This window comes from Vicugna pacos, chromosome 12 (assembly GCF_048564905.1).
Source record: "Vicugna pacos chromosome 12, VicPac4, whole genome shotgun sequence".
Classification (NCBI taxonomy): Eukaryota; Metazoa; Chordata; class Mammalia; order Artiodactyla; family Camelidae; genus Vicugna; species Vicugna pacos.
Window position 1 is genome coordinate 49,221,207 of NC_132998.1, and position 25,976 is coordinate 49,247,182.

Consider the following 25,976-nt stretch of genomic DNA (forward strand, 5'->3'; position numbering starts at 1 on the left):
GGGGAATTAGGCCGGGAACTAAGGAGCGCTCGCCGTCACGAAGCCGCAAGGCCGCACCTCGCGGCTGGCCCCGCGTCCTCACCCTTCCCGGCAACAAGACCTAGGGGGCGAGGTGGGCCGGGAGCGAGGCGTGCGGGTCACGGCCCTTCTCGGGAACGGGAGCGGCTGAGTTCCCTTCCGGAGAAGCAGGGAGAAAAGAGACGGAGGGAGGCGTAATAGGGGATGGAGGCGGGAACCCGAGTAACCCAAGCCTCGCGCAGAGGGTTTGGAGGTCGCGGGGGGTGGGGGGTGGAGAAGAAGGACGGTTCTGTTGCTGGGCAACCCATCCTGGGCCCGCCTCCCGCTCGTGTTGCCAGGAGACAGCGAGGCCGGGGGGAGGGCGGCGGAGCGGGCCCTACGTGCTGACGCTAATTGTATATGAGCGCGAGCGGCGGGCTCTCGGGTCTTTTTTAGCGCCATCTGCTCGCGGCGCCGCCTCCTGCTCCTCCTGCCGCCGCCCTGAGTCACTGCCTGCGCAGCTCCGGCCGCCTGGCTCCCCGTGCTCGCCACCGGTAATGGATGGGGACCCGAAAGGAACGGGGGGACGTAGAGGCGGCCTGGCGGCCTGCGCGGGGGCTGGGGTGGAGGGACGGGGAACCGCGAGCGGCGGGCCGCTGGCCGCCCGGGGCCTCCCGGGTTGTCCTGTGAGGCCAGAGCCGGAGCCGTCCGCGGAGTCTCGACCCCGCAGCCGGAGAGGGCCCGCGGGGTCAGCCGGCACTTTATTCGGGAACCGATCGGGAGACCCGTTGGGGTCGGTGCGGCCCTGGAGGGTCGGGGGCCGTGCTGGTCTGCGTCGCGGTTCCCTGAGCCTCACCGGCTTCTCCGCGCGGGCAGGAGCGAGGCCGCGGCGACGCCGGGGCACCCTGACGAGGCAGCGGCCGCGCCGCTAGGGATCGGGAGGCGTCCGGGATGCGGGCCTGGCCCGGGTGCGTGGCCCACCGCCGCCTGGACGCCCCCGCTTACTCAAAAATAATTCTGGGAGGGAGGTGGCTGGGGGATGGAAAGAACCGCGGAGGCTGCGAATTCCGATGGGAGGGAGGGGCTGTGAGGGGGACGAGGCCCCGGGGCGGGGAGGGGGCGGGGAGGCGGCGAGGCTCCGGGGCTCCCCGCCCACTGGAGGCGGCGACCCGGCAGGGAGGGGAACCCCCCGGTGGCTTCCCTCGGCACGTGGCCTTCGCCTGGGCCTGATCGGAGACCCCAGTCTGGTTGTCCTTACTTTACTGAAAGTTGTGGAGATGGTGGGATGTGATAATGAATAGTGAACAGAAAAGTCCAGCCCTTGGGTTTCAAATTCTTCCCTGCTTCTCTTTGGTCTTAATCTTTTCACTGGTCCCAGAGGAAGGTGTGACTGATAGGTGATGGATGATGAAGCAGGGCCTCCTCCACTCTAGGGTTTTAAAGAAGTACCACGTGTAAAGCGCTTACGTTAGCTGCTGTTAACAAGAGTCTTGTGTGGCTGAAGTACAAGCCAGAATTTGGATGGGTGTCTTGACCAGGGTTTTTATTTGGGGAGAATTGATCCTAATCAATCTAATCCTGAACAGTTCCAAGGTAGAAGTAAAGGATTTGGCCTGCAGTGTCTTTAATTCTAGGACTTCAGTTGCTTTCCTGCGAATTAGTTCCTTTGTTGGAGTTCCCACTATAAGATGCTTAACTGGCTATTCTGTTTTTAAGGTGACTGGAGTTATGGTGGAGGAGGTATTATGGGGTGCAGTGAGTCGTTAATATAAATGTATTGAGCCAAATTTGTAGCCTGCTGCCTTGTCAGTGTCCCCACTTTGCCCTCAAAAAGGAGGCAGTAAAGGGAGGCGGGGAAGGATGTCCTGTATGGGAAGGCTGGGTTTTCAGAGTAGGAGAAGGATGAACTGGGCACATGATGTCCTTAAGGAGCCCCTGTTGTATTCTTCACTGTGTGATTAGTTAGGTCTGTAAGGATTGCACTTTAAAAGCGCACAACTTACACTGCTTACCTGATCTCAGGAGAGCTGAGCTGGAAAATGAAATCTGTCATTTTTGAAAATAGATGGCATCAAAATACGTTGTCAGATTTAGGCTCTTTATTCTTGTCGGCTTTAATTAATACTACTACTACACTTATTTTACTTAGGAAGTAATACATACTGCCTTTGATTGGATAAGGGGAAAACCTTATATTTAAAATAACTTATTTAAAGCTGACTGGAGATAAGTGAAGTTTACAGTGATCTTCTGGGACTAAAGTCTCATGCTTGTTTGAAGTTGTCTGAGTTCAAATTAATGGCCCAAATCTAAAATGTGCCATTTACTTTTTAAGAAGACTGGTCCTTTCATACCAGTTTGAAATCTTTGAAAATTTTATCTGTTGCAAAGTACCCATTTTTGACACTGGACCCATTGACGGGAAATTATTAAGCTAATACTAAATGTGACACATGGTTGTTCTTGTTCTCTAGATACTAAAAAAAAAAAGACAGAAAACCCAACACTTGTACCAGAACTAATTTAATCCACAGCGCTGTTGCTCATTTTCCTACTCAACTTGCTCATATTGCCTCCAGATGACTGATACTAAACACCCCCAGATATATTCAATATATTCAAGTTCTTTTGTAAGAAAAGGGGCTAAAAAAGTTAGAATCTATTTGACTTCAAGCTTAAAAAGATGTCAATAAAATACTGCTTTACTCACTTTGATCATTTTCTGCTTGATTGTAAATTTGAGATATTAATGAAAGATAGGATTAGAGGGAATGAATCTTGATCAATTTAGAAAACTAATCAATATACTCATATCCTCAAGTCTAATCAAACCTTCAATTGTGTTCTTAGTTGATTCTTTGAGTAAATATTTTAGCTCGTATTTGGACACGTATCTTATTTGATGAGCCAACTAGGCAGATTGGTTGTCTTGATATAAAACGTTGAGTTGTGATGAGTGATTCGAAGAAAAAGAATGTGGGGGAAGTGAGAGATAGAGTAATCGTTCATAACATTCTTTATATGGAAGAATTTGTTAAAATGGAAATATTAAATCCCTTTTCATCCTAATTTCGTCTAAATAAGTTCTGTCGTTGTTGGGCAGAGTAGGGATTTGAGGGCAAGCACTGTTGCTTTCACTCATCCTTGTAAGCTGAGTACTCCGACCACCGGATCCCATTACCCGGCTTGCTGTGCAAAGTGGCCTCCGTACTTCCGGTTACCAGCTCTGCCTTTACTACTACATAGTTTGATATATTTTTCCTTGTTCAGAAGTTTTGTACGTTTTGATTTTTACTGAGAAAGGATGCTATACTTTTAGAGTTTATTAATTACTTTGAATTATTTTCTAAGGTAAAGGATACAGAAGAGCATGACAGGAGTAAAGTAACAGTCAGCAATTATTGTATGATTATTCAGGCAATGCTTTAAGTCATTCTACCTGTATTAACTCATTTAATGCTCCTAGAGGTAGATAGTAAGCATCAATATTTTAAATGAGGAAACTGGTACAGAGCAGTTAAAGAATTTGTCCAAGTTACATAACTGAGCAATGATGACTTATAATAAGAATTTTATATGGTTTAAAGGGAGTTCCTTGGCTTAAACTGGTACACTGTATACATCAGCGTGGAACTTAAAAGCACTCTTGTTTGGATTCCACTGTGCTTCAAGGAAAAGCTCTAGTACTTAGAGTCATGAAGTCGTCTTCCAACGTGTGTCTGACACAGGAATCACTTGCTTTTGTTTGTTAACGCTGGGTGGATTTTCACCAAATAGCAGTTCAGCTCAGGTGTGTTTTTCTGCCGTTGGATCAAATAATACTTTAGATAATGAGATCCCTGGGACAGAAGATAGTGTCCTCACATAGGAGTTCGTTTGGCTTGAGACTCTAATACAAAAGTCAGTTCTAAGTTGACTTGATATCCCTGAGGTTAAAAAGGGAGCAGAAAGAATGAGGTGTTCTGAGCCCTCGGACCACTGAACTTGTTAATGTCCAAAATACAGATTTGTTTAAAATGCATTTGGAATGAGATATGAGCTCTGAGGTAAAGGGAAATCTTATCCTTGAGATATTACTGGTTCCCTTGAACTCTTTTGCTTTAAAACATTGGTAGTTTTTAATGATTGGCTGTTATATCATTTTCTGTAAAGGGATGTAATTATAGGTGACTATAATCTTGTAGCTGTAGGCTGATAGGGAAGTCACCTTGGCTTTTGGAATAGTGAACTGGGTGGGCATGGGTTTTGGAAGTCCTAGTTTTTTCACTTGTGTGTTGCTGAGCAAATTACTTACTATTTCACCTGCAAATATGAGGAACACCTATAATCTTACAGAATAGGCTCCATAAATGTTAGCTTTCTTTCCTTCTCATTGAAGTAAGGAGAACTTATTCAGAATCAAGTTTACTGGAATGGTAGGTTATTTGATAGTACCTGTCTGGACGTTGAGCTATTATTGTAAGACCACAAAATAATCAGATGACCGCCTGATTGAATCGCTTGTTAATCTTTTGATTTCGCTTCGTGTTCAAGTTTTTAGGTTAAGATTAGCCTTCAGTCATGTTATTATGAAGCATGTCTTTCCATTGAGATCTTCTGTAACATATTTGATAGTGAGTTATTATAAACTTTTTATTTCTAGGAATTTTTCCTTAAAGTCTGGTTTTACCAACATTAGTATAGTGACAGCATCTTTCTTTGGTTAAGCATTGTGTTTTACTGTGAAACTCTTTATATCCTAAGTGTGTTTCTTCAAAATGGGATGTAGTCTTTAATCTGACCATTTTTGAAGGGAACCTAGTTGATTTATGGGTAACGTAATTACAGTGATTAGGTTTAAAGCTGATTGTATATTGTTTGATTTTTCTTCTGCTTTGGAAGTTACATGTTCTGTTTCTGAAATTTTGGGGATCATGTTAGAAATTATAACATTCTTACTTAACATTAGAATAATCTTATTTTCTCCTCTGTATCCTCACCACTGTCTTAATGTATGGTAGTTTAAATTTAACACAGTATGCAATGATGATATTATTTCTTTTAAAATATTTATTTAGATGTATGCAGATATCCTTTTTTGCCCCTCATTTCTTGTATCTTTAGACCTTCTGTTTGGGATCACTTGCCTTCTGCCTGAAGAATATACTTACAGAATTTATTAATGAGAGTGCTGGAGATATTTTTCCCTGAAAGTACTTGTTTCACCTTCATTCTTAAGGGCTGTTTTGGTTGATGATTATATTCTAAGGTTCTTAGTTATTTTCAGCACATCGAGCACACAGCACATTCTGTTGTCTTCTGGTGTTTGTTGAAGAGAAAACAGCGATCCGTCTTTGGGGGCTTTTGAAATTAATCTGTCTTTTCTCGATGTGCTTTTGAGGTGACCTCTGTCTTTATTGTCTTGCCTTTTCACTGACACATCTAACTGTGGGTTTTTTGTTTGTCCTGATTGGGATTTGTAGGGCTGCCTTCCATTACTTCTGGAAAATTCACAGCTATTCTTCATATATTCTGCCCACTCTCTGTGATACTCCTAGAACTTGTATTAAGTCTTTGTTAGACTTTATTGCATCCTAAAGTGTCTTTTCAGTATTTTTCATCCTCTAGTTTCTGCCATAGTTTGGAAAATTTATTCTAGGCTTGCTTCCAGCTCACCTAATTCTCCAGCTGTGTTTGGTTTACTGTTAAACCTGCCCATTTAGTTTGATTTCTGTTATTTTTATTTCTAGAAATTCTGTTTAGTTCTTTGCCAGATTTGGTCTATCATCTTTAATAAATGATCGTTCCTTGTAGATACTGCTCCAGACACTATTTCAAACTTAATAAGCATGGTGTTTTTTTCCACGTTTATATTTTGTTTATGGTCTTTCGAATGATATGTAAGTCTTTAGTAGGACTGGCTTGTGTTGTATTCATTTCTTTTGCCCCTGTTATTCTTGAAAATTGTTTTATTGAAGGTCTGAGGTGAAGATACCTTTCATTTACATTTGGGTATGCATGTGCCTAGAGACCACTTGAAGCTCACAGCTTAGGGTTTTGGGGGGGGCAACACTGATGAGGTGAATTTCGGCTTCTGTCCAGGAGAACTCGCTTATTATCTCTGAGAATATTAGCACTTTGAGGTTCCTGCTTAATTAGGGAAGGTTGCCAAAGGATTCCCTACCTTGGATAGATAGGTCCAGGGCTTTAGGTTTCACCCCACAGTAGTTCAAATTGGGCAGTTGCCTTCACAGCAAAAATAACTTCCTTCTACTTATTCTTTTGTTTCCTGTTTTGCCTTCAGTTTGGGTTACTTCTTTGGGTTATTTCTTACTATCTTATTAGGATTTTCCATGTTTTTAAGATTTTAACAAATGTTTTCAACTTTTTATCAGTAGAATTGGTCTGCATAATCTAGCTTGTCGCTAGCAGGAATGAAAATTGTTCAGATCTCTTAGAAAGCAACTTAATGTCTGATAATTTTATTTCACATTGATTTTACCTAATGTTGATTGCAGTAAAAAAATTAAAAATTAATATAGTGTTAACCTAAAGTTATGTTTCTCAGTGTGATCTGATTGTCTGAGACCACTTGCCTCAGAAGCTGGGTTTCTTGTTTAGACTGCGGATTTTTGAGACCACTCCCTCAGACCTGTGGGGTTTGAATCTGGGTATGGGAATCACTCTTTTGTTTTTTAATAAACTTATTCATAATTTTAGATTTAGTTCGAGGTTCCCACATGTCCCTTACCCAGTTTCTTCTAATGTTAACATCTTACATTACCATTTATTTACATTTATTGGTCAGTCTGTACATTTGTCAAGACCAAAAGACTGTTTTTAGCCATCATCCTGGCTAATTATTTTGTAGAAATGTTACCGGGGAAAGGGAAGTAAGAATTACCCCAGTTCTTAGTCACCCGAAAAAAAAGAATTTTTAACAAGATACAGAAAGCATGATACAAGCAAGATTTTTATTAGTAAAGTAAAACAGTAGTAAAAGATAGTACACTCCCAAGAATTGGGAGCAGGCCAATCCAAGAGAGGAAAGATGGCGCTGCTGCTTTGTTTTTCCGTCTTATATCCTGGCTTAGGGTTGCTTTTGTGATTGATTGATTAACGGCTCAGGTTCCTTGAGTGATCAAGCTGATTGACAGCTCAGGTTCCTTGTGCTCAGGTTGATTGACAGCTCAGGTTCCTTATGCTCTGGCACTCCCGTCCTCTTTTGGGCAGGTTTTTATCCATGAAACACAGAGAAACCTACGGGATGGGGCTCAAACTGTAGTGTTAATTGCATTATAATGAGCATTGGGTCGAGTTACACCAGGTCCTTCTCTTATACGCAGCTGCAGCGTTTTGATTTTACCTGGCTTCTTTTGCTGGCCCTCATTTAGAGAAAGTAAAAATTTCTGGAGTCCCTTATCCTGAATGCAGACATACTGTTATTTTCTGGGTTATCCCTTTCGCCTTCCTCTCCCCCTGCCCAGTGCTCATTTCTGTCTTAACTGCCTAACAGAAACACCGACCCCATGCTAGAGATAATTCAAAATGAACAGAGTGAAACATTTGCTTATGTTTATTGCACATGCTAAGATCAGACAAATATCTTTTACATAAATTTACTCCTTAAAAAGAAATCCAATGAGGAAACAATTTTTCCCTACTTTTTGTAAATAATAAGAAGTTGTTTGCCTGAGCAGGATTACTACAAAGCCACTGTCAACTTAAATGATCTGATTACAAAATTACACCTGCTTTTCTTTAAAAAACAGAAGTCTATACACCAAGAAATCTAATTTAGCTAGAGTGGGCAGATTGGAGAAGGCATCTCTGAAGAAATAAAAGCCATCCTGTTCTATCTTGACTCCTCTTTAATAAAGAATTAAAAGAATTTCATTATAAGAGTGTGAATTTTAAGTGTAATGCCACAGAGTGGACACTGAGGGTAGCAGTGTAGCCATTCTTTTGTGAACATGTTAAAATGTCATAAAAATTTTGAATTCAAAAGTTTTGGGTGTTTTTTGCTTCATATTTTTGATAATTGCTGAGATTTACTAGACACTATATATTCAACCCAGCAAATTCTAAAATATTAAAAAGTATCTGAATGGGAAAACCAAATAATGCAGAATGGTACACAAGTTGTCAGTTACTTTAGACTTCCTCTAATAGGTAATTGCTGTTAGGTTTCTGGTGAATCTTTCCAGAAATGTTTTATTCATGAGGAAATCTGTACATGCATGAATATGCATATTCATGTATGTCCTGGTTGGACTTTGCCATACATCCTTTCTTTACTCCTGCTCTTTCTGTGTCAACTCAGATCTGCTTCATTTTTTATTGCAAAACATTCCAGTGTGTGCACCTTACACTCTAATACTAAGTTTACTTTTCGTAAGTAATTGTAGCCGCCATATATATGTGTATATAAACTTCGTATACTGCACTGAAGGATATGGTGCAGTGATTGACAGACACATATATAACCCCTGTAATCATGAATCTTGTGGCCTGGTCAATTGGGAGACAGACCGTGGTTAAATAATCACACTAATTTATAATGGAAGACATGAGATCTTATGATGGAAAAAAATGAGCTTTATAGGAGTGTGTACAACCAAGAAATCTTAGGAAGTACAAGTTGGAGAAGGCATCTCTGAAGAAGTAAATGCCAACTTACTCTGCCTTGAAGAAGTAAAGCTTTGAGCTGAGAGCCAAAGTATGTGCAGGACTTCTTAACCTGTTGGGTGAACATGAAGTGTGCACAGGCCCTTAAATCCTATAAGTGAATAACCAAGGCTGGAATGGACCTATTTAAGGCTTTTCATACTTTGTGGCCAAATTGCTCTCCAGAACGATAATAGTTTATAGGAACACTAGCTGTATTTAAGAATGCATATTCACCATAATTTCCCCAGCATTAAAAGAAAAATTAGAATTCCACTTGTGTTTCTTTGACTCAGTATTTTTCATAATTTTGAATTATTTCTATGTGACTTTTTTGCTAAATGTCTTGTTAATGCTGGCTAATTACCCAGCACTACTAGAGAAATCTGTCAGTGCTACTAGAAATTATTTATAGCAAATAGAAAATATTTAAAAATAGTGTAGGATACATGAGGAAGAAATATTTCCTTTATAATTGTCTAAAGGGTGGAAGTTGGATCAGTAATATTCCAAATATTAGCACTTGACTGCTAAAATCAGTAACTCTTAGCTGTTTAGGTAAAAAGCATATTAAGCATGTTGGTATGAGGAATCACATCTTGTAGCATTTTGTGAGTTAAAGATGAAGGTTTTAATTTTTAAAAGATTAAAGACTTAATTTTAATGTGGGATTCTAAGCTTGATTTTGTTTTTCTTCAAAATCTGCATTACTTATGGCATTCAGCCTTTTTTTTGGGTGAATGTAACATGTTTTATCTTGAGTTTTGGTTTTCTAAAAGCAGTATTCTCTAAATTAATACTACTCTTATAGTGAGAAAGAACTTCAGATATGCTCTAATCAGTCCTAACAGTATTTCTGTCTGATAACCAAGAACATTATGGACAATGTGTCACCATATCCAGCATAGGCTAGGGGCATCGTGGTATTCAGTGGTGTGACGTGGGGTGTGTTTGAAGAGACAGGGAAGGTTTACTTGACATAAGTTGGGACCCAGAGCTCTGTAACTGTCATTAAATAGTTTAAAGGGATGACATTTGATAACAAGAATTATTAAACTTTATTCATGGGGAAGGGGGCATAGAGTACTGAGGTGGTACATTTTGGCTTTTTAACATGAATGATAAAAATTAATACTGTTAAAAATCAAGTGGCTTTGCTCTGTGAGGTCCTTAGCAGGTCAAAAATTTAAGCCAAAAATGACCATTCATGGTTGTTAAAGGAATTTGAATAAAGACCCATTTTATTGTTCCTTTTCTGTGATTCTAGCATACATCAGATTCTTCTAACCAACTGTGCTATTGGCCATGTGAATGCAGAGTAGCAGCTTGTTTTAAACAGTATCCTGTGAAAAATTACTTTAGTGATTTGTGTTCCATGGTTTTTCTCAACACTGATGCTTTTTTAATGAGAGTATACATTTTTTCTCGGGATAGTTTTCAACGTGGTATATTGATTTAAAGGGTTTTTGGCATCAAATGTTGTTACTGATTTTAAATGAGTCATATGCTTTTTTTTTTATTTAACATTGATGTTTCTCTCCATAGGTACTTGGTCGTCATACAACATGGCAGACATCGACAAGTAAGTGGCAGATAGTTGGTTCTTTTTTCAGGGATTTGGCATCATTTTGAACAGTGTAATGTAGTTAGCAGCAGTACTGACTATGTATTATGAAAATGTATGGTGATGACTAATGCTTAGTACCTGCTGTTTTCAAAGTTGGGTACAGTGTATCCAAGACAGAATATAGTATACAGAATTACCATCATAAATATAGTAAACCATTTGTCAGTATTTATTCTTAGGAAAGTGCTGAGCACAATAATGAGTCATAAATATTTGAAGAATTCATTTTCTACCATTTCCCAAAGATTTTACTACTTGCATTGTAATGTATCATAAATACAAGATAAAAATATTGTAAGATGTATGTGTGGAGTTTAAAGAATAACGGGACAATTGTGTTCAAGTTTTTGAAAATGGAAGATCACTGTAGGAAGCCCTGTGTGTCTCTCAATTTCATCCTTCACCTTTCCTCTCCAGAGGTATCAATATTATCTTGATCTTTGTCTAATTCCTTTCTTTGTTTTTCTTTGGAGTTTTACCACCTACAAATTCTTAATCAGTGTTTACTTTTGAAAATCTGAATGGTAGTCACACACTTAGCTGTGTAAAGAGAAACACAGTGTTACCAATATTAATTGAGGGGTCCAAGGTAGGAGAACAAAAAGCAAAAGAGACTGGGTCATGGTCTGGCTTCAGCTTTCCTGAGTCTCTGCAAGGTCTTATTTTGGAGAAGCCGTTGGGCAAGGTCATGCATCCTGGAAACATAGGTTTATTGAAATTGGCATCTTGCAGGGTTCTTGTGTGGATGGATGTCTTGTAGAAGTGTGTCAAGGAGAATGGGTTGAGCTATACTATTTGCTGCTTGTCTTTTCACAGGAGTGCCAACTCAGAGAAGGAGATTAAAAAAAAAACAATTCAGGAGGGAGGGGTTATGACATGACTAGCCACGGCTGTTGTAGGCAGCAGAGCGTGGAGTTGGGAGGGCTGGAAACCTTATCACTTATCATGAGGGCAACACATTGAAATACTGGTAAGATTTCTAGCCAGTTCTCCCATGTACCCTGTCTTCAGCGTAAAAAGAAGAGTGGCAGCAGGCATTTTAGTGATAATGACTCTCAAAGTGATTGTCTTCTGAATCATGCCGCTCCAGTGCGGATTACTTAACCTTGGTTACACAGCTGTCATTTTAGATTTATATTATCTTCCTAGGGTTTCCTTTTGTTTCTCCTATTAGGTTTGCTGTTGGCCAATAGGCCAATAGGATTTGTGTCCTTTTTTTGGTTCGTTGGTTTAGTACCTGCTTGGAAGAGTACAAAGGAAGTAAATTATTTTGAGATGGCACGTCTGGAGATGACTATTTTACCCTTGTGCTTGATAGTTTGGGTGTGGAATTATAATTTGGGAATCATGTTTTCTTCGGAATTTTGAAGGCGTTGCTCCGTTGTCACTTTGCTTCTAGTGTTGCTGTGTTGAAGTTCAAAGTCATTGTAATTCTTGATCATTTATACGTGGCACTTTTTAAAAAGCAGGCATATATATCTGTTTCTGAAAGCTCCTCTGGCTTCAGAGTTCAGAAATTTTTACACTGTCAGGTCTGTGTTTTATTTCTTCTGTTAGGCATTCAGTGGTAGACCCTTTCAATATGGCAGTGTGGTAGCTCTCAATTCTGGGGAATATTATTGACTTATTTTGTTGACTGTCTTGTTCCCATTTTCTCTTTCTGGAGTTCCTTTTATATGTTGGACTGGTTCTTCTAATTACCTTTTGTCCTAGTTTCCATCTTTGTCTCTTTGCTCTTCTTTCTTGGTGAAGTAGAAACTTTATCTTTCAACTCTTACATTGAGTTTCTAAATTTCTGTTGTTTTAGTTTTCAGGTGTTCCTTTGCTCTCTGTTCCTGTTTTTATAGCATCTTGTTCTTACTTCATTGTTTGTAATATCTTTTCTTTGGATGTACTTTCCCCTGTGTAGTCTGGTCTTAAAATTTTCTTTCTTTTCTGGTCTCAATGGCTTTCCTCATATAGGAGAAGATAATACTTGGTTGTCTGCTCATTAAAATTGGAGTGGGGGAAGGGGTAGTTGAAGGATTTTTTTTTTAAGCTAATTGGAGAATTTAGAGTTTTAGGGGAAAGGAGGGCTTGTTAGTTTAGGATTTTAATGTGGACTCAGCAGGGTGGGTATTTGTTGTGAGAACCCCCAGTGTCAGAATGCCATTTTTTCTGAGCTGGTCAGATACCCCAGTAAAGAGTGTTTGGGTAAAGATCTGGCTTCCAGTGTTCTGGGAACTGAGTGAGGAGAAAGCAGCTAGGGAGGGGGCTCTGCATTCAGCGTTCTAGTCGGGATATTGTCCTGGGTCTGTGAGCCTCTAGTCTGAGCTCTCAGCTCCCTTTCCAGAGAAGAAGCTGTTACACTTCTGCTAGAGCGAGGGAGGAACTAAGGATTTAACTCTTACAGTTTTTGCTTAGTCCTCCCTGTTTTACCCACGCTCACCCCTAAGCCTTAGCTCTAGAAGGATTCTGTGTTTAGGCCGGTTCTCAGCTCTACCGCTGCTGACTTAGATTTCATTTCTCAGTGAAGTTGCTGCTCTTGTCTCCTAATCCTTCAGTGTTCATTTAAAAACCCTTTTGTCATAATTTTAGTGGGACTTTTGGAAGGATTAAGATCAGATGAGTACATGCAGTCTGCCATCGAACCTTCATTTTGTCTTAAATTCTGAAAAAAAAGAATAAATTGGTTGTGAGAGCTTGATCCCCCCCCCCCCAATTATTTACTGTTGGATGCCTGTGAGCCCTGGGAGGGTGGGAGGAAGAGGAAGATCCTTGTTCTTTAAAGCAGAAGTCAGCAAACTTTCTCCGTAAAGGACCTGATCGTAAATATTTTAGGCATTTTGGGCCATGTGGTCTCTTGTTGCAACTGTTCAGCGCTGCTGTTGTACTGTGAGAGCAGCCATAGACAAATCAATGCGGCTGTCTTGCAGTAAAACTTTATTTATAAAAATAGGAGTGGATTGGATTTGGCCACGTGACAGTTTGTAGACTCCTGTTTTAAAGCTTTAAGATTTAGATGTTCAATAAATAATTAAATGAGATGACACTGGAGGAAGAGCTGTTCCATGTTATCTTCAGTTAGTGACCCTTAATTCTAAATATACCTAACTTTATACTAAGTGAAAGATACCTTTTTCTAACAAAATAGTCTGTTTCTGTTGGGAAAGCTTTTTTTTTCTTGGTTGACAGAAACATAAATTTTTCTAGCAGAATACGGTACTTCTGTATGTGTCCCCATATGAAAATTAGAGAGTATTTGTTCCTGTATGAAAGTTAATTTTTCAAATGCTGTTTCTAGACATGAAAGCAACTAATTCTCTAAACCAAGTATTAAAATGTAAAATTACATGAGGAATTGTACAATGATGACTTCGATATCCTAACTCTCCATTTTAATGCTGATTTTAATCTCATGTTCCAAAACTAGATTTTTAAGATGAAGTAGGAAGAACGTTTTTACTTTTTACCTTCTCTTTTAATGGTGCCATCCTCCTGGCTTAACTCTTAAGCATGAAGTAGACTGAAGTCTTTTACTATTCTTCCCCATCTCCTCTATGAAGTAAAGAAAAAGGAAAATCCAAAGATAGTAAGTACAGGCAGATGTGGTTGTTCCCCAGCCATCAGGGACCCGGAATCCTTCTGTTTTTCTAGACTGTTTTTCTAGACTCCTTTATTCTTAGCTGGTGACTTTCATTCTGTAGGATGCCTCATGGTCCAGCATGGCTGCGGAAGCTCTAGCCATCATATCCCTGTTCCAGGGAGGGAGCAACATCAAAAAGGCTTCCAGCTGTTTACCATCTTATTAAGGAGGATATATATGTATATGTTCTACACTATGTATTTTCTTAATCTCACTGCCAAAATATGACTATATAGCCACTCTAGCTAAAAGGTAGGCTGAGACACATAGACTTCTTAGCTTGGTATTATAGCCATCTCATATAAAATCAGAATGCTTTTACTAGGAAGAGTGAAATCAGTAGATAGTGGGTAGAGAGCACATACTTCCTGACATTACATTCTCTGAACCAAAACCTATCAAATCACATTCTTAAAGCCTGAAGTATACACTTTGTATTTGACCAAATGTTTTTAAATGAAATTTTGAGTACTTCCAATTTGTACTTGTTTGTACATATGAAGTTAGAAAACTGAATTACCTTTTGGATTTCCTATTTCATACTTCTGAAAGAGATATATTAACCTAGAAAATGAATTGAAATTTTCTATAATTTTTTTTTGATAATTGGTACATTTGAACCTTGGTGTGATACTATGATATTGTAGCAAAGAACAGTCTGAACTTGATCAAGATTTGGATGATGTTGAAGAAGTAGAAGAGGAAGAAACTGGTGAAGAAACAAAAATCAAAGGTATTATTTTAAATTATTTTAGGAGCCAGTGATTGCTGGCGCGTGTCTTCTAAAGGGTAGTAATAAATACCATTCTTTCTCGATTCTTGTCCACTTTACTGACTGGCCCATACCATACAGTAAGAGTTTTATGTGTGAATGTACGTTTGGGTTTGGGGAGAGTAAGGGAGGGAAGAGGGGAAGAGGGAGATGGAGACGGAATGGTAGTAAGTGAGGACAGTGAGCACAGATGCCCATCAGAAGTGGGTAAAACACAGATGGAAGGGAGAGAAAGGATACTGTTAATAGCAGTTGTAGTAGTGGCCTTGAGAAATGGTGTGCACTAGACGTAACTTGGAGTCTGAACTTCTTCTGTATGTTGGGTTTTCCTAGAGTGAATTTTCTTTAGCTTGCTGCTCGTCTCTGCTCAGACTAGTGATTTATGGGCTAATCAGGAAAACTTCATGATTGGATTGTCCTATTAAAATAGCATAATACATTTTCATAAAATCCTTCTTTCGATGCCCTCCCCTTTTTTTTAAAGCGCGTCAACTGACTGTTCAGATGATGCAAAATCCTCAGATTCTTGCAGCTCTTCAAGAAAGACTTGATGGTCTGGTAGAAACACCAACAGGATACATTGAAAGGTACAAGTTCTTTTTCATGGTCTTTATCTTTCTATAATCAACATTGCAGGTGTATCTTTTTAAGGGCATCTACGACTTACGTATGTCTCAGTGGGAAGCTAATGTTTTGTTAGTACCGAGTATAGGATTATTGGGAGTTTAAAATTTTGCTAAGTACCAATTCAGAGCTGGTCTTTTAAAATTTATTTTGGTTCATCTCTATAGGAATTATACTGATCTTAACCATTTCTGAGATTTGTTAGAAATGCACAGAATTAGAAGAAATACAAATTGCTTATTTATTTCATTGATGATTTAAATCATTAATAATAGCCCAAATATCTTCTTATGCTTATAATTTTTTACAGAGCTCTATGATTTTAGGATCCATCCACATTGCTATCTATGTATATCTCTAGTCAGTAGTTTCTAGCTTCTAAGTGTTGCGTAGTTCTCTGTGATGTGTGTCCACCATGCTTTCTTCTATGCTTTTTCTTTGATGGACCTCTAGATTGCCTCCAAACTCCATCAACACAAATTCCATTGTAATGGTAATCCTTGTTCATGTCCTCTTAAGGAACTGTGTGAGAATTTCTGTAGGATATGTACTTACCAAGGGGATTGATAGTTACGGGGCTTGCAAGCCTCAAGTACTTCCAGCTTGCTTTCTGCAATGAGTGTATCTAATACGTGAAAATTGCTTTATCCTGGTGTCTTGCCAACTGTTGGCATCATTCAGCTTTATAGTTTTGTTTTTATCAGTCTGAGAGGTGGTAAATTCTGATTGCTAATGAGTTCTGAGTGTCTTTTCATAATAATTGTGACTGAGCCTTTTAGGTCGCTCATTTGTACCCTTTTTTCTCCCATTCACGTTTTGGAGTTCACTGTCTTTCTTGTTTTGTAGGAGTTCTTATGTATCCTAAGTTTTCAGTTTTAGACTTCGTAAATAATCTACTGTGTCATTCCTATTTTGTCAGTAGTGTCCTCCATTAAATAGAAATCCTTAATTTTTATGTTTGTTAAGTTTTTGGACCTATGGCTTGTTCTTTTGAAGATAAATCTTTCCTCGTTTCTTCTGCATTTCCTGTTGACTAGTTTTACCTTTTACCTTTCACCTTTAGTTCTTTAATCCATCTAGAGATCACCTTTATATTTAGTATTAAATAGGCATCCAGTTCCTTTTTTTTTTGCCTTTTTGGTGAGCTAGCTTTTATAACGCTTCACTAAACAGTTCACTCTTCCCCCATTTATTTGCGTTACCACCTTTATTACATATCAAATTCTAATTATCAGCGCCTTTGTCTTTGAGCAACACTCTTCAGTGATCTTTTTGGCCGGTTTTTTGTCATTGTCCCACTTAAAAGTCCCTATGGCTTTATAGGATGTCTTAGTATCTGGCAGGGTGAGTTGCTTTCCTCTGCCACTCCTCAGCCACCATGGAAACATGTTTTTAAGGTTGACCTTACAGTCTCTAGGCCTTTATCCCATGTATGGTTGAGCATACGTATATCAGGGTTCGCTCAAAAAACAAGCAAACAGAAAAATAACTAAAATTTGATAGGAATTCCACCATCTTTTTGATAGTAAATTATCGCATCCATATCCTTGTATTTATTCAGATCATATTCTGTGTCTTTCATACAAACTTTTCTTCTTGTTTAATTCCTGTATGCTGTGTGTTGCTATGAATAATACCTACTTTTTTAGTGTTTTCTGGTTGGCTGTTCTTGGTAAAGGAGTGCTGTTGATTATTTTTTTTTTTAAGTTGCTACACTTATTGTATAATAATTTATTCTCTTTTCTTCTCCTTAGCCCAAAGGGTCTTAACTGCAAATAAATAATGGCAGTTTTAGCTCTGATCTTCCATATTACACCACACCACGTTCATTTTTCTTCCTTTGTAACATTGGTCGGGGCTTTCAGTACTGTGTTAAACATTAGCATTAAAAATGGGCATCTTTGTCTTATTTCTAGTGTTAATTGAGAATAGATATATAATCTCTTCATTAATTTGGTGTCATTTATGACTTTATGACCTTTTTTCCTTCAAATGGTCTTTTGACTTTTGCTTTGAATCTGTTAAGTATATATTTTTAGAAATATGAGTTGGCTGGTTAATATTTTATTTAGGTTCCTTATTCATTAGTGAAAAGAGTTTTGTGTGTGCATATATGTGCATGTATATGTATATATATGTATGTACAATAAAAAATCTTTCAGGGGATGATAATTCTGTCCCCTGGTTTCAGAGTCAAGATTTCAACTGCCTAGAAGTGAACAGGATTGCTTGTATTTTTTCCCCTGTGTTTTGAAATAACTTGTATACGATAAGAGTTCCTTGAGTAGTTGGTAGAACTCTTCTGAAAATTGACTTAGGCCTTTGGGATTTGGAAACTTGAGGTCCTGGGGAATTTTTCCTCTTTTTTTTTTTCTCTTTTTTTCTTTTTGAACATACTAACCTCTTCAAGTTCTCTTGTGCCAATTTTGGAGTTTTATATTCTTCTAAAAATGTATGCATTTTAGGTTTCAAATAGATTATTACATAATTCATGACATTTGAAAAACTGATTATTCCCTTTAATATTCTGTATTCTCCATTTTGCATCTTCATTAATTTTGCCAGTTTTCTCAATCTTAATGTTCTCTAGGACAGCCTTTGATTTTTCCATTTGCATACTTATTTGTTATATCAATTCTCTTTTTGGGGGCTTTAATGTTATTTCCTTCTTATTTGGGTTTACTCTTCCAGTTTCTTTAATTGACTGCTTAGTTCATTTAATTAAAAAATTAATCAGTCTCTTTAAAGGCTGTATGTTCTGTGAATGTTAAGTGTGAAGGTCTACATGCTGAAATCAGTAACTCAGGCATATTAATGGTATTGTTCAGGTTGTCTTTATTTCTGCCTTATTGATTGACTACTTGATCTAACAGTTTCTGGGAAGGATGTGTACTTTCTCTTCCTGTAATTCTGTCAGTTGTGCGTTATACCATAGATTATTTTGTCTGATTCTAAGATACCTGTTTTAGCTTTCTTTTGGTTTTTATTTATCTGGCATGTCTTTTTCCATCCTTGCAATCTTACTTTCATGTAATTGTTTCTTAGTAATTTCAAACTCTTTACATTTCTTAGAAGTGTTAATTGGTTTTGGACTTAATTACTATCCTCTTTCCTTTCTTTTTAATTTATGATACTTTCTTTTATTCTCCTTTTTCATTGAATAGATCAAATTGTCTTCTGTTGGTTTCAAAGTTAATGCATTCTATTTTTTGTTATTACGGTAAAGTGACTCATGACCTAATACCTAACTTTAATTACCCCTATTAATCTCTAAATTTACCCATAATGTACTTATAGGCCTGTTTTTCCATCAAGGCAACAAATAAAATTTACCAAGATATTTTTGACTCACCCATACCTTATATATCATCTACAGGATATATTTTTACTTCCTCAAAAGTTATTTTTAGTGAATGTAATATCTGTGACTTACTTATTAAGGCCTCATATACCTCATACCATTTTTATTTTACCGTCATATCTGAAATAGTTTGGCTATAAAATTTTAAGTTCGAAGTTCTTAAACATCTTAAAATTTCACTCCATTTTTTATATCCAGTGTTCTCTTTGAAACCTGATGTCAGTCTGATTTCCTTTGTAGGTTATTTGCTTTTTTCATTGAATACCTTTAGAATTTTCTTTTGTCTTTGATAGTCATGAATCTCATCGGCATGTCTAGTGATTTGAGTAAGGATGTTCATACTGCTTTAACTCTGAGAAATTTATTACTCTCATTTTTTCAGATACTCAATTCCCTTCTCTATTTTTCAGCTGCTGTTACATTTGTCGTTCATGTCTCCATATCATAGCTTTTCTGTCTTTCCTGCTGCCTCTCTAAAGAACTTTTCAACCTCGTGGATTTTTTTTCTTCCTTTGAACCTATCTTGTTTATTTATTTGTTGGTTATTTTAGTTATTGTATTTTTCATATTTAATATTCCCACCTTGTTTTGGATTTCTTGGTCTTGTTTCATGGTTAGTATCTATCTTCCTTTATCTCTTGAAGTATGTTTATATGCCTGTTTAAATTCTCAGTATGTCTGTAATGCTTCGGAAAATAAATGATTTCATTCTTTCATTGTACTCCGCAAGGGTCTAGTTGGCCTTACAGCTCAGACACACTGGCTGAGATCAGTTACTCCAGTAATGAGTGTTGAGGGAGGAGTCAGACTTTGGTCTGTGACAAGCGCATGCAGTTTAAAGAGAAGGAGGGGGTGGGGCATGAACATAATAAGGAGAATCCAGTCACCTCAGACCCCGAGTTGGTTGACAGGTCCAGGCTGTTTTGGGAGGAGGCAGTCTCCTCTGGTTATAATCCATTGTTCCTGGGTGGAGAGGGTAGAAGAGTGCTTCGGGGCCCTGAACCAGTGCAGCTTTCATCAGCTCTGCGTGTTATCCTAGGAGCACTGGCACTGGGCTCTGCGGAAGGTGAAGGGGGCAGGCAGTAAATGTGGAACGCAAGCATAGAATTAAAAGACTTGCAAAAAAGCTTTCTTCCAACTTGTCCTCACTGGTACTCACTCTGGTCCCGCCCCACCCCTCCCCCTAGCTTTCTTTCTAAGTTGTAGCTCACCCTGTCTGTACCAGTTGAAGACAGCCTCCACTCAGAATTCGCTTGTGGGCTCTGTGTGTGTGTGTGTGTGTGTGTGTGTGTGTGTGTGTGTGTGTGAAGTAGTTGTTTCCTTCCTAGTTCTAAAGTTCTAGGGTTGATTTTTTTGAGTTGTGTAAATGGAGGGAGTCTAGCCAACCATGCTCTTTCACCACCTTGACAGAACATTAAAATTTTTACTTTTAATTGTAAGAAATAAAAAGTTGATAGTTTAGTTACTAGTTTTACTTCTAACTAAAGTAGTGGTTAAGTAAGAGAATTATTTGATTGACAACAATCTGTCTAGCCTGGATTTTGGATCAAATCCCCTGAACTTAGGAACTTTTGGGTGTGAACATTTTTGGGGATGGTAGAAGCCTTCATAAGTTTAATCATTTTTCAAGGGGTTCACAGACCAGATGTATATAACATTTGAAAAGTCTGTGCCCCACAGTGAATTGTATATAAATTAATCTCAATAAAATTGTTATTTAAAAAATCCATCTCCCCTCTTCATAAACTATTACATACTTATTTAACTTCAGATTCCAAATTAAATATGGAGGCCTAAGTAGAAAATAATGGTATAGGATACCGTTCTTTTCCACAAAATACATAATGCTCCCCTCCTTTCTCCTCATAGTATTGATACAGGTGAGATGTGCAGTTGACCCTTTTGAACAACGCAGGGGTTAATCTGCGTACAACTTCCGGTCCCTTATAGCCCTCAATCTGCAGTTCCTTCACAGCTGTGGATTCGACCAACCACAGACCATGGAGTGCTGTGGTATTTACTGTTGAAAAATATCTGCATATGAGTGGACTGAGGCAGTTCAAACCCATGTTATTCAAGGGTCATCTGTACATATTAAATAATTCAGGTTATCATTCTTATTCTTAGAAATAGGATGGTCAGTCTGACTTTTTAACTTTGTAAGATAGACTCATTTTACAGCTGAGATGCCAGCACTGACAAGTCCACCTCTGTCTGAACTTGATTACAGTGAAAGATTTCAGGTTGATGATAGGATTTACATTTTCTTATCAACTTACTGTACCTGGTTAAATTTCTGCTTCTGAAATGTTTTTGGTCAAGAGGTTCATGTATTTATATCTTGAATTGAAATTACTTTGAATGTACTGTTTGTTTCAAGTAGGAAACCTGTCATTCAGTAATTTTTATGCTTTGATTTCAATAAGATGAAAGAAGTGTGACTTGGGTTTTACTGTGATGCTATGTAACGAGTGCTCTCTAACCTTTCAGCTTGCCTAGGGTAGTTAAAAGACGGGTGAATGCTCTCAAAAACCTTCAAGTTAAATGTGCACAGATAGAAGCCAAATTTTATGAGGAAGTTCATGATCTTGAAAGAAAGTATGCTGTCCTCTATCAGCCTCTATTTGATAAGGTAATGCTTTCTACTACTTTGTTTTATCTAAAATTGAAGTTTCTTTGGAAATACAAACTTTCTTTAAACCTCTCAATATTTTAAAATTGTTTTTAGAGGTATTTGGGAGAATTATCAATAATAGCAATTCATGTTGTAGGATGCATTAATTAAATCTGTAAGCATTCTTTAAAAACAGCTAGTTTTTAGTTTGGATGCCAGTGTTTTTAATGCCAGATTTTTTTAATCGTTCTAGCGATTTGAGATTATTAATGCAATTTATGAGCCTACGGAAGAAGAATGTGAATGGAAACCAGATGAGGAAGATGAGATTTCGGTTGGTACTAACTTCAATTTACTGTTTTTAATAACTCGGAAACATTTTCTTTATTGTAAGATGGTTAGGTACAGATAAGCCACTGCTTATCTTGGCACCATCTGTACCCAAATTCACTTTTTCCTCACATTTTTACAGTATTTAACATTTATAGATTCATATAGACTTTTCCTTTGAACTTCACGATGACATACAAAGGATTTTCCATTTTTCAAGTGGAGATGGAGGCTTCTAAGTAACTTGCCCACAACTAATAGATGGCAGAGCTATGACAGAAACCCAGTGCTCTATTATATGACCCTGTTTCTCTGGCATTGACATTTTCGTGTTGGTTGATGGAGAGACTATATTTTGATTAAGAACACTAAGGGGGGAGGCAATGGACAAGGTTTGCATTTCTTTTGCTTTTCTTGTTTACTATGCTTAAAATTCTTCTCCCCTCCCCTCCTCATGAAAGTAAGAAAGTTTTTCCCTATAGCTCATGGTCCTAGTGGCTTTATCTTTGGAGGGACATAGTGATAACAGTATTTATAGATGTAAGGTTTGGTATGGGTAACAGCGGTGTTTACACAATTAGACTAGATCTTCTTTAACTAATAGTTAAAATTAGTCGGTGAGGGTTTGCTGATTTCTAAACTCTGCCACTGCATGTAAGTTAAGGAGATATAAAAAGGATTTATCAGGATGTCTAATCTAGGTATTGAGTAATGAATGCTGTCTTTTATCAAGGAGGAGCTGAAAGAAAAGGCCAAGATTGAAGATGAGAAAAAAGATGAAGAAAAAGAAGACCCCAAGGGAATTCCTGAATTTTGGTTGACTGTTTTTAAGAATGTTGACTTGCTCAGTGATATGGTTCAGGTAATTTTATTCATAAAAACACCAGTTTACCTCCCAGGGTAAACCTTTGAAATTTAAATGGCTGTGACGACTACTAGTCTCTTTATTGTTGACCTTTATAAAGTAATTGCTTTCTTTCAAAACAGCTGTTATCTACAGAAGGAAAATCATAGCTTTGATTAATCAATTATAATCCATTTTCAAAACTTAGATAATGAAATCACCCCTTTGAGATTTGCTCATTGTTGTCTGATGCTTTCTAATAGGCCTGTGCCATCCGTTTTTCTATGTGGAGGTGGAGGTAAGGTGGGAGAGACTCAGGAGTTTCAGTTTTCTTATCCCAGCGACCTTTTCAGTCTGAAATCACTATTCCAAGGGATGCTTGCATTTTAAAAGAATACTGTAAAAATCTTTTAACTATTTTAGCAACTGTCTCTTTTTCTGGGAAACCAGTGCAGATGTCACATCTGGGAAACTTGGCCTCTCCTAATCAGAAGCATTTCTGGAGCCGCTGTCATCTGCATTGTAGTACTAGCCTTGTATTGTGATTGTTAGAAATTAACGTCAAGAAAAAAGATTATCTCAGAACAATGACTACTTGCTGCATTTCTACTTTAGCAAAGTAGGAAAGGAACAAGAAGCACCTGGAAAAAGCAGCAAATAGGATCAGGAAACGTTTTTAAAACACACTTGCCCTATTTAGACTTGGTTTTGAACTTTCAGCCCATTCAGATGTATAGTAATGTGGTTCTCTGTTTAGTCACCTTTTTTCAGCCAGTGGCAATAGAAAGAGGTAGAACTAAGTAAACTAGCTTCTGTGTAAGCCATAACCTGGAGAGTACATCTATCTCCTGGTTCATAATTGTGCATAAAACTTAACTATAAAATGTCTCAGTCGGCCAAGTGCTTATTGTCCAGTAGCAAAACAATACTCTTAAAATGCCATTTAAAGACTCATTTTAATATGTTTTTAATTTGAAGGAACATGATGAACCTATTCTGAAGCACTTGAAAGATATTAAAGTGAAGTTCTCTGATGCTGGCCAGCCTATGGTAAAGGAATTTTTGAAATATTTTCAATTTTGTAGGATTAAATGTTTGCAGGTAGATGAATGTAACTTTCTAAAAAGAGATGACATTGAAGGGTTGGACATGGGAGTGAGAAGAAGTTAAAGCTGATACTTGGTACACTTAATTGTTGGTAGGAAATAAATGTTTGGATGTTGATAATTGTGTTGCAGTATTTATTCCTTTTCCTCCCTCTGAACATAAACTACTTTTGAAATATAGTCGGTCCTTGATCCTGAATTAAAAATACTAGCAAAGGAATATGAATAAGAAACTACTTATTCTGTATTAAAAGGCATGTGGCTGAGAATTACCCAAAACAGTATGTGAGAGGGCCCCCACTTCCCTATTATGAAAGATCAGCCAATAGCTTCTTCCCAAAACCATCAGTATTATGTAAAGCATGGGCAAAGGTGCCACAGGCTACTGATTCTTGCATGAACATGTGATAAGGTTGGGCTTTTCTCTGTCAAGCTCAGGTTCTCCTCTAAGGTTTAAAGTCCTCTTTGTGGATGGAGGAAGGGGGACTTAGTCATTTTATTCAGCTGTACCTAACCCATTTCTTAAACATACTACTAAATAGTTGTAGGCTGAACTAAATTTTATTCAGTTTATTTTGTGCATCATTTTGCTTTTAATATTATTTGGGATTTATCTGACCCTTTCCTGAAGTAAAAAAAAACATTATCACTTAAAATTTTATGTTTATAAAAATCACAGATTAAGCTTATTTACTAAAGCATTGCTATTTATCATGTAGGAATGTAATTAGTTTTTATACTTTTTTTTTTTTAAAGAGTTTTGTCTTAGAATTTCACTTTGAACCCAATGAATATTTCACAAATGAAGTGTTGACAAAGACATACAGAATGAGGTCAGAACCAGATGATTCTGATCCCTTTTCTTTTGATGGACCAGAAATTATGGGCTGTACAGGGTGAGTTTAATTTTACTACTTTAACAGAATGTTATATCTGGTTTTTACTTACGATTTGTGGTGCTTGGTATTCCTTAGTGTGCTTGTTATATACGTACATAATTTTTCTCCAAACATTTCAGTAAAACATTTTCTGAGAAGGGATTATCCCTTTTCCTAGAATTCTCCGTAGACTACTACAGATATTTTTCCGAAGGAGTGCACATTTAAATTTATTGTGAGTTTATGGTAATTATAAATAAATTTATTGAAAAAATTTGTTTAGAAATAAAAATTTTCTCTTTGTACAGCTACAGAAAGCATTTAAACCAGTTTTGCCCTCTAAAATTTTAAATTAAATAAGACATTTAATTAGAAAAGTCTCAATTCTCCTAGCAATTGAAAGTAATGTGTTAATTATGATAGATGATTTTTTTCCCTTTGTTTTGGAAGGTGCCAGATAGATTGGAAAAAAGGGAAGAATGTTACTTTGAAAACCATTAAGAAGAAGCAGAAACACAAGGGACGTGGGACAGTTCGTACTGTGACCAAAACAGTCTCTAACGACTCTTTCTTTAATTTTTTTGCCCCCCCTGAAGGTAAATAGTATATTACTTTCGATATATATATATTTTTTCAGTTATTATAGACTTTGCTTAACTTTGTACTCACTTGAATTTCTCTTTTCAATTTTGCAGTTCCTGAGAGTGGAGATCTGGTAAGCTGAATTGTTACTTGTTGATTTGTTGATATGAAATTAAAGGGCTGTCCTTTAAATGTAGGCAGCGGGATTGTTGGTACTAGCATTGTGTTCTGAGGCTTGCAAAGCACGGAGGGAGACCTTTACTCATCTGAAAAATTATTCCATTTAAAATACACATAGTGCTTCTGCTGAGGAATGCTGAAAGGCTAACATTTTCTTGAGTTGCAGATACTTCTGTGAGGGATTCAAGTTTTTAAGACTATAATTTTCTTCCTTACTGAAACTAGAATGTATTAAGTCATTACTAAACTCTAACCACATTTCGGTTAAAACTCTTTCTGTATTTATATTGCAGTGGAAATGTGGTTTTATGTATGTGGTCTTACAGCCGGAAACTATGAGATGTGCCTGGCATACAGCCTGAAATGAGGAGCAGCCTTAAAGAACTCTTTACCGGCAGGGTCAGCTAGATATGCTCTGAATTTGGTTTAAGTCTGTTACCAAATAGTGATGGTAATAAAACAATCTTGAGTAGTTATGGATAGAATGTCTCTGCCTGTGATTAGAATTCTTTCCTTCAAAATCTGCCCCTTTTTTGTGTTTTGTTGCTATGAGTGGATTATGTTGGTGAATCAAAATAAATATCCATAAATTCACAGAATATTTACTCATTGTTTAGTATCATAGAACTTAAATGGGATCATTTTAATTTTGAATAATGTCAGCAGCATTTCTGTGCTGTACTTTGCATTAAGTAGAAATCCTAGTTGACTTAGTCTTTATCAAGTAGGACTTTGTCTCATTTGGCATCACACGGCTGCTTGGATATTGTCTTCTAGGAAGTTTGAAGTG

General features: G+C 37.7%; 1 protein-coding gene across 8 annotated transcripts in view; it reads left to right on the top strand.

The window, feature by feature from the left end:
- Nucleotides 1-381: 381 nt before the first annotated feature.
- The window catches only part of NAP1L1 (nucleosome assembly protein 1 like 1), a 29,176-nt gene continuing 3,581 nt past the window's right edge, over nt 382-25,976 (top strand). For 4 of the 8 annotated variants that reach the window (XM_006197842.4, XM_015247900.3, XM_072973377.1 and 1 more), the window contains exons 1-11: nt 382-551; nt 10,189-10,225; nt 14,543-14,628; nt 15,152-15,254; nt 21,143-21,284; nt 21,520-21,600; nt 22,330-22,458; nt 23,419-23,490; nt 24,303-24,442; nt 24,875-25,020; nt 25,120-25,139. In XM_006197842.4, the coding sequence (XP_006197904.1) occupies nt 10,209-10,225; nt 14,543-14,628; nt 15,152-15,254; nt 21,143-21,284; nt 21,520-21,600; nt 22,330-22,458; nt 23,419-23,490; nt 24,303-24,442; nt 24,875-25,020; nt 25,120-25,139 (936 nt within the window). In that variant the 5' untranslated portion in view covers nt 382-551; nt 10,189-10,208. Of the gene's footprint in view, nt 552-830; nt 966-10,188; nt 10,226-14,542; nt 14,629-15,151; nt 15,255-21,142; nt 21,285-21,519; nt 21,601-22,329; nt 22,459-23,418; nt 23,491-24,302; nt 24,443-24,874; nt 25,021-25,119; nt 25,140-25,976 lie in introns of those variants that run through there. The other 4 variants (XM_015247912.3, XM_072973378.1, XM_015247907.3 and 1 more) reach the window with 3 other exon arrangements.